Source organism: Passer montanus, unplaced genomic scaffold (assembly GCF_014805655.1).
Source record: "Passer montanus isolate IOZ18808 unplaced genomic scaffold, ASM1480565v1 scaffold11, whole genome shotgun sequence".
Lineage (NCBI taxonomy): Eukaryota > Metazoa > Chordata > Aves > Passeriformes > Passeridae > Passer > Passer montanus.
Window position 1 is genome coordinate 18557678 of NW_024357613.1, and position 8580 is coordinate 18566257.

Here is an 8580-nt window from a genome sequence, read left to right on the forward strand (position 1 = left end):
GGAGTTTTTTTGTGTACATGTAATTGACTTTTGATTTTTCAAAAAGCTTATGTAATCCTGGTAGAGACACAGTTTTTCGAAGTCCTGAAATGTGTATGTTAATCCAGAACCTGCTTTGTATGGCTGTGGTTTATATAAAATGGGAAGTGAGTTCCCTTTTGGACCAAATTCTAATTAATAATTGACACATCTGCATGAGAAATTGTTCCCAGTAGTAATAGGTTTACCTATGTAAATTGTAGCTTCATGTTACACGGTCACTCCCCCATAACAAGTGTCCCTTTTGTATACCTTCTTGGTAGTAGGGTAAATTCTCCTCCTTCTTGGTAGGAGAGTAAATTAGATGTAATAGAGTGTAATTGTTTTGCAGAGTTAAATATTGCTAAATGTTGCTAAAATAGTATCCTACTGTATGGTATGAAGCCGATTTTGTTTATCAGTGTTAACTGTGTTAATCAGTGTTATTTCCTTTCAATTTAGATCAGTGTATTGTCACTCGGACATACCTCTTTCTTCATAAATTTTGGTTCTTCAGTGCAGCCTATTACTTTGGGAACTGGGCATTCATTGCAGTAAGTACTTGGATTTTGGAGACCTCTGAATCAAGTTGGGTAATTTACAGTAGTTGTCATTGCATCATTTGTATCACGACACTACAGCATCATTTGTATCACGACACTACAATTTGTTTTACTTACATTGCCCTTATATGCCCCTGAACTGGATAACAGTAACACTTTCTACTTTAATTTTGCAGGTCTTTTTAATTGGATTAATTGTTTCATGCTGCAAAGGCAAGAAATCAGTCATTGAAGGTGAAGTAGATGATGATGATTCAGATATGAGTGATGATGAGCCGTCTGTTTATTACCATTGACAGCCTTTTGCCTTCAAGATGAAAAAATGTCAGGTTATGTTGAGAGTCATGCCCATGTGGAACTCACATCCAGATAAGCATCTTTGCACCTGTAAAAATAAATGAAATTAGTGTACTCACTTAAAGGGATAAAAAACCTGAATATCACTTTGAGTGTCACTGTTAAATGAGAACAAATGTTGAAGCTGACTTGGAGTAATATATAGAAAATATTGTTTTATCATAAAACATGTGTAACCTTCTGATGTATAATTTGATGAACTGTTGTAACTATTTCATAATTCATAATGCTTTTCTGTTAACTTAGATTTTCTTAAATACTTTCATGCTGAACTTGTAGGACTTTTTTATTCATAAATACATAAATACAACTAAAATCCTGCAAAACAGTGAAAATAGTGCAGGAAAGATTTGGATGAAGTTCACACTCTCAGAAGGACTTGACTTTTGTATTAGTTTTTCTGGAATTTCTGTATAATACAAGAGCTAACAAGAGACTGTCCATTAAAGTATGCCAAAAATATTATTTAAATGGTGAGTTTCCCATCTGTGAAAAGTAAGTAATTTTCATACTGTGATCTCCACTAAGTTACCGTGGAAATCCTCAAGTAACTATGAGATGGCTTTTGCTGTCTCAAAGGAAATCATAGTGTAAATTACAATATTCAGCACTATTGCAGTGTTTTAGTACGGTTCAGTTCTGAAACTTCCAGGTGCCTGATCTAGTCATAACCAATGGAATTATTAAGATGTGATTAATTTTTAACTTATTTTTCTCTTTAATGCAAATTGTCTAGTTTGAAGTTCTTTCACTATTTAAAGTAAATGTTGTCAACTTGTTTACAAACCAATATGTTTATATAAACACAGTTGAGAAATATTTGTCATTCGTGTTGTCTTTGTGCATTAATCTTATTTTAGCTATATATAGTTACTGAGCTATGTTTCTAAGGATGAAAAAAATCTTTAGATACCCTTTGACAGACTCTGAAAGAGAAAATGTTTACAAGGACAGGTTAAGCTTCTAACGCTACCTGGGAGACATTACAGTCTATGCAAGCACATGGAAAGGTTATTCGGTAGTCTTTTATAAGACTAATTGTGAAATAGTTATTAGAATGTAGGGTAGTTATTAATATTATGTCCTGCTTTCATGTTTGCAAGCACTAAAGTTATTTCAAGAACAATCTGCCTATTTCTGCAGTATTTCAGAACAGCAGGCTCTCAGGAACTTCTAATTTAGTTTCAGTATTGGAGGAGGTCTTAGGTGAGTTGTGTAGTTTGTGCAGGAATGCAGGGAACTAGTGTTTGGAATATAGGAACAAAAAAAACCTGATGTCTTTTAACAAGCTTTCTGTGCCAACTGCTCCAGTAATATAAATGTTGATGTGGCAATGTGGAAGAATCACACACAGAATAAGCGGAGTTGGGAGGGACCCACATGGATCATCGAGTCCATCTCCTGGTGTTGTAGGTGGCTCATAAGCTGAAAATACGCTTTCTGAGTCAGGTCTGCTCAACTAATACCAATCAGTTTGCTACCAGTGTGACATTTGAAAGGGCAGAAATGTATTCAAACACTGAGAGTAGGTACTGAAATTTGACTAGGCAGTCTGAGCTGTCTGACTAGAATTAGCTGAATATTATTTAAACATGACAACTGGGGAAACTTGCAAGGAATTAGTTATAAGGAGTTCAAGTAATTCAAACAGAAGGTAGAATGTGATGTTGACTGTCTGGAAGCTGCATCCAGAGCATAGGAAGAACTTGGAGTATACTTATTTGTAGATGGCCTGGTGGAAAACTTACATGAGCTAATTTAAATAAAGTTAACTGCTCAGATGTCTTCCTTTCTTTCTGTTTCATTTGTCATCTTCAGTTTTAACCAAAAATTGTCACTTCCTTCTTACAGGTTGGTTTGTAACACAGCTTTGCAGAGTTATATCCATTCTGCCCTAACTTTGCCTGGGGGGTCATCACTGCTCATCTGGGGAAGATTTTTGGGAAGGTGTTGGTTTTGTGCCATGCAGCTGCTTCATGCTATGTGCAGGCCTAGGGGATCACTGGCCAAGATGCCTGGCCAGTGCCTAGGTACATTTTGTTATAGCTCTCTATTTCTAGCATTTCCTTAATTTCCAGGAATTTCTCCCCAGTCCACTTCTGTTTCCTGTCTAAATCTATATGCAGTAATACAGCAATCTGCCTTTGAAATGGTGACTGTCTTTTTAAGTGGGGGATTCAGTGAGTACCAGGTCATTTTATCCAGGTATTAATCAGATTTATAAGCAGCCCATTGTTAATTGCTGCTATCAAGAAGCAGGCCTCTCTAGGAGAGTTCAAAAGTTACTTCAGACATCTGCTGTCACCCTCTGTCATAGAAGCAGTAAATAACTGCCAGCATTCATAATCAGAATTATTCGTCACCTGCCACATCCTCACTACAGTTTTTCAGGAGTTCAATGAACCATTTGACTGACAAGGTTTTAAAAGATTTTCCAGGCACTAATGTAATTGTAATGAATACACACTCAAGAATTCAGCTCTAAATACTTCATGTACTGGAAACTTGACTTTTGGATCTGTGCCGTGCCTTTAAAATGAACTAGAGGTGTTTTTGAAGTTTACTGTGTGAACTCTGACTGTTTTTCTACATCCATTATCACCCAGTCAAGAAACCTAGCAGTGAAGTTTAAGACAGCTGTGACCTAAACTACTTGGCTTTGATCAATACTTGCAGGAACTTCCAAGGAACAGAACTTCCAGTATATTTTCATTCTAGTTGTGCAGTCTTAAATACTTGCCTTTAGAACAATTCATTATTTTTCATCCACAAAGTGATAGTGCTGCTATTTTGAACTTTGCAGTCATGTTACAATAGTATTCTACCATGCAAGCAAACATTTAATATCCTCAGCTGAGTCTTCATAGATCTGTTTTCTTGTCTAAAATCACTAAAAGGCATTAGAATTTTTTCACTACTTTCTTCAAATAAGTGATATTTCAAATCCATCTCTGAAGTGTGGGCTTTCAAAACGTCTGTAGTGCTATTGTCAAACTTGCCTTAAGTTACCTTTGCTGTTGCACTTTTCTAGTTAGACTCTACCATGTTGGAGGCTCATGACCATTTAGAAACTACGGAGCCTTAAAGCTTGCTGACATGTCAAATAAAACAAGATTACTTGGAATATGTTGGATGGAATTCAGCAAAATGTGCCAAATAGTTCCTTATTTTGCTACTTGGACTACAGTGATTGGTAATTTATTCAGAGTTCCAGGTCATAAGTATGATAAAGCCTGTAATTGTTTGCTTGTTCCATATCTGAAGCTGAGAGTGTGCTGCAGATTCCCAGCTGGTTGTCAGAAACAAGTGAAAAACCTTTCCTGGTAAAGATGAAAAGAAATACCTGCTAACTTTTTGTATTTTCTGCTTTAATTTCAGGAAAATGATTGCAGGGTAGGCTTGAGATTTTTGCACTGAAAATTGTAATGTACTTCTGGGTAGAGTGTACCTGTACAAGAGCCATGCTGCAAAGGATGGTAATTGCAAGCTCAGAAAATTTGACTATTTAAGCTGAAAGCTAATGAACCTTTTCAATGCTTATGATTTGCTTCTGAATAATCAATGTAGACATAACTATGCAGTTTCTTTGAGATGTCTTCTACTGCTTAGAAACTATATTTCTTGGGTTTTCAGCTGTTATTTGGCTTTGTCAACACAAGTTATGAGTTGGACAGTTTGAGTTGGCCTACAACATAGTTTTGAAAAGCATTACACACTTGTAGAGACTATTATGTGGTTTATCCTAAAATAATGCTAAGTGCTGTTATGCATAGCAGAGGTACAGTTGAAGTGTTTAAGGTAACTGGTGAAGTGTACAAGGTAACTTTTTCCAATAAGTATGCAGATACTCAGCCCTTATGACTGCACTCATACAGTTCTGGGCAGGGGCAGGAAAATAAAGCCTTGCTTCTGAGATAAAGCAGAGGAAAAAAGGTTTATCCCTTTCTAAAATTATCAAAATATTATGAAATATTCAGGCTGTAACATATTTCAGGATCTTAGGTTAAAGATTATAGTTCATCTTGAAAATACTACATATATAAGTGTAGATCTGTTCTCCTGTAACCTTCTGCAAGGTCATTTTTCTTGCAGATAAAGCAAAGAAATGAAATTGAGAATCACTATCTCTTCTCCTGAAGCTGTGTCTTTTGAATGTACTTCCCAAAAGAAATAAAAGCCTTGTTTTGATTGTGGCAAGATACAATTTTCTATTAATACTCTAAACCAAATTCTGCTTCTAAATTAAGATACTTGCCAATTCTAGATAATTAAATGCATCAGAAATTCTTCAGCTTTAGTGAGATGTGGTTGTTACAGAAATTATCTGGAAGCTGGACTATTTTTAACTTCCTTCTATTCAGAGAGGTTGCATGAGTGATAGCACTTCAGTCAAATTTATAGCTATAAAGAGAGTTATTTCTTCTAAATAAACAGTTTAAGCACATTTAACAGGCTGTATTTACAGCTGTCTTCCAGATTTACCTCTAGAAATGTGGTGTATTTAGGAGGTCAGACAGAAGAATTTGGGTTTATAGAGGATGGGTAATAGTGGTAAGCCACAGAACTAAGTTTCATGATCCTCCTGTATTGACATTGAGTCCTTATTTTGCATGTTATAAACATCTGTGTTTTCTCACAAAGAAAATAATGCAAGTTGCCTATAAAATAAAACAGCTTAATTTTTTTGAGCATTTTTGCAGGATAATTTCAAAATCCTAATCATAAGAACCAAAAATCTTGCATAAAAATGGAGATTGTGAGATATTTAAAGTAAATGTGAAGCAGAACAAGTGTGTAGTTCCTACTGAAATGCCAGTCTGGATATGGTGCTTTTCACTAGAATGTGTGGAACTTCCTGCAAGGAAGTAAAATATAGATTGAGGTAATACCTTTACTTCTGCTAAACTGCCTAAACAATCATGACATTTGACATTACCACTTGTGGTATTTCTTCATCCAAGAGTACTTCAGAGTCAGGACAACAAGGACTTGGTGTGAATGACTGTGATATTTCACACACACATAAGCCCCTTCCCAAACGTACAGCCTATGGACTTATCACTATATTAGGCTCTTGAAGTGTCCTGGGACTTAAATATATTTGATTCTGACACTTAGTATATTAAGTTAAAGGTACCATTTATATCCTAAGTTCAGAATTATAGAATCATTTAGAAAACTTGGAGAAGACGTTTAAGATTATCAGGTCCAACAGTAACTCTAGTGCTGCCAAGTCCACCAGTAAAGCATGTCCCTAAACACCACCTCTACATGTTTTTGAATTCTGAGTTTTACTTGGTCTTCTTTAAACTTTTAAGTTGGAAAAGTGTCAATCTATGTTCTTATTGTATGCAATCTTTCCAAATAAAAATGGTAAGATGACAAGTATATCTGATTTGTATGGAATTTTCTTTTGTAATGGGTTAATGAAGAAAACTTCAGTTTATTTTAAAGAAAAGTGTTTTGTTCTATCTTGATGTGCAAAGTCCTGAATCTAGAACAGCTTTTTTTTTTTAAACTTAAAAGTTAATTTCTTAACAACGGATGCATCTTTCTAGTACATGGAGAAAAAAGAAATTCTAACTGAAAAATATGAACTCTGGAGGATTCCTCCTTTTCCCAGCTATGAGGCAGCTAATTTATTTTTTCAGAAATTTGTATAAAAGAAATTATATTTTTATTAATTTCCTTGTCTGGAAAGATAATGCCTTTTTAGTTGTGCAGAGACTGATATCAGAATGTTCTACAGTATGATTTTCAAAAATGTTGAGTGGGGCTCCTACTAAAAACATCAAGGGTTTCAGATCCTAGGGGATTTGGAACATGCTGCTTTGTGCTTGAAGTACTTAGAGAAAATATAAACTCAACTGTTTTCCTTTCTGTTCATGAAGTAATTAAATATATTAAAAACTTACTTTCAATGAATGCAGTTTAAAATGCTATCAGTTTTAGGTATTTGAAATTACATTCCTGAAAAGTTAGTATTTGACTAATTCAATCATTGTAGATCAGGTTTCAGACTTACCTGGTCTTGTCCCTGGTTCTGAGAGGCAGCAGAAGGGTACTGTCAGAATTGATTATTATAGATCAATTGTAATCTTTCCTGAACTATTTTTGAGCATAGAGTTAAGAGACTTAATTATAGAGAATGTTTGGTTTTTTTTGTTGAGACTTTTTAATTTCTGATTCCGTCCTGTGCTGTCCTGGTTCAGAGCTCATCCAAATGGTACCTGACAATATTCTGGAAGGTGCTGACAGCTCTAGGAAGCAATTGTTCATAGAAAAGACAAAGATTGAGAGAAAATATGTGCTAGATCCATGGCAGTTAAAGCTTGTACTGCAGATATCCACACTTCAGACAGTGTGCTATCTAACAGCCCAGTGCTGCTTTACTCTAGGCTGATTTGCATTGTGGGGAGGCTGCAGGGTGGTGTAAAGCAAAGCTAAGTGCTGAGAAAGGAGCTTGCTGGTTACTGGTGTGCAGGACCTAAACCTGATCTGTACATTTCTAAGTTTTGGTCTACAAGAAGGCTTTCATTGCTGACAGACAATCAGATTGCTCTAGTCCATCACTGGACAGGTGATCTAGTTGAAGTTATCCTTGGTCACTGCAAAGAAGGTTAGACTAGATGTCCTTTAAGTTCTCTTCTAACCCAAACCATTCTGTGATTCTCTTCATGGAATCATAGAATCATATTCTTGATGGGTTAGATCTCAAGAGCTGTATCACCTATTTTGGAATGTGGCAAAGAGGAACATTTGGTAGAAGCTGAGTGGGTGTTGATCCTGGATGATTAGACCTTCCACTTTAGTTCTTTCACATTCATAGCAAAGGTAGATTAAAACGTGTGGGCAGAATTTAGTCTGAGCAAGTCCTATCTGAAAACTGAGCCATTTAATTTGAACAAATTTTTTCCGGGTATTTTTAAAACTTAGTTCATGGTTTGGGTTACCAAACTTTCTAGATAATCTGTAGTTAAGGTCCCTTGTATTTTCAGAAATATCCTTCTCTGCAGATATCCTAATATCTGACATGTTTGAAGTACAGATAATACAGTATTTCATGCAGGCTGGCTGCAATACCTACCCAGTATTGCTAGATCATTACACTGCCCTCAATTTGAGTGAAACAAACTATTGTTTTCAGACCTGGAAAAGAATCCTCATCACCATGCTCTGAGGGAGAACTTTGTTCCTGCTGTTCAGTTGGATGTATTGCAGACTTCTACACATCTCTTGACACCAAAAAGTAAAGTAGAAGCAGCAGCTTCTATAAGCAATTGTATTGTGGTGTGTCCACGAGGCAAGGGTGGTGCTGGTGGTATGACCAGAGAGTGGTGTACCTGGCTAGCAGCAAATTATTTTTCTGGTCTTGGAGGCATTCCAAGAGTAGCTAGATTGGTCCTCCAGGCTTGAAAAAAGCTGTATTGTAACGTAGTTCAACCTAAAAGTATATTCATTGCCCATCCCAGCTATGTTGTCCTGCTGAACAAAAGGTTTTTCATGCTGTGAGACCAGTGCTACCATGTGAGGTGTGTGGAGCCAACACTGATGTGCAAGGCTTGCTGAGCAGACAAATGGTGCCAGTTCCAAGTGGTAACAGTAGAAATCCACATCCTACCAACAGGAGTCCTGTCTTCTG

The 8580-nt window shown here is 36.2% G+C and overlaps 1 protein-coding gene across 3 annotated transcripts in view; it reads left to right on the plus strand.

Moving 5' to 3' along the window:
* The window catches only part of LMBRD1 (LMBR1 domain containing 1), a 67552-nt gene extending 64825 nt beyond the window's left edge, over positions 1–2727 (plus strand). For 2 of the 3 annotated variants that reach the window (XM_039727618.1, XM_039727627.1), the window contains exons 15-16: positions 481–572; positions 758–1177. In XM_039727618.1, coding sequence (XP_039583552.1) covers positions 481–572; positions 758–877 — 212 coding nt within the window. In that variant the 3' untranslated portion in view covers positions 878–1177. Of the gene's footprint in view, positions 1–480; positions 573–757 lie in introns of all 3 variants that reach the window. The other variant, XM_039727609.1, reaches the window with a different exon arrangement.
* Positions 2728–8580: the final 5853 nt, after the last annotated feature.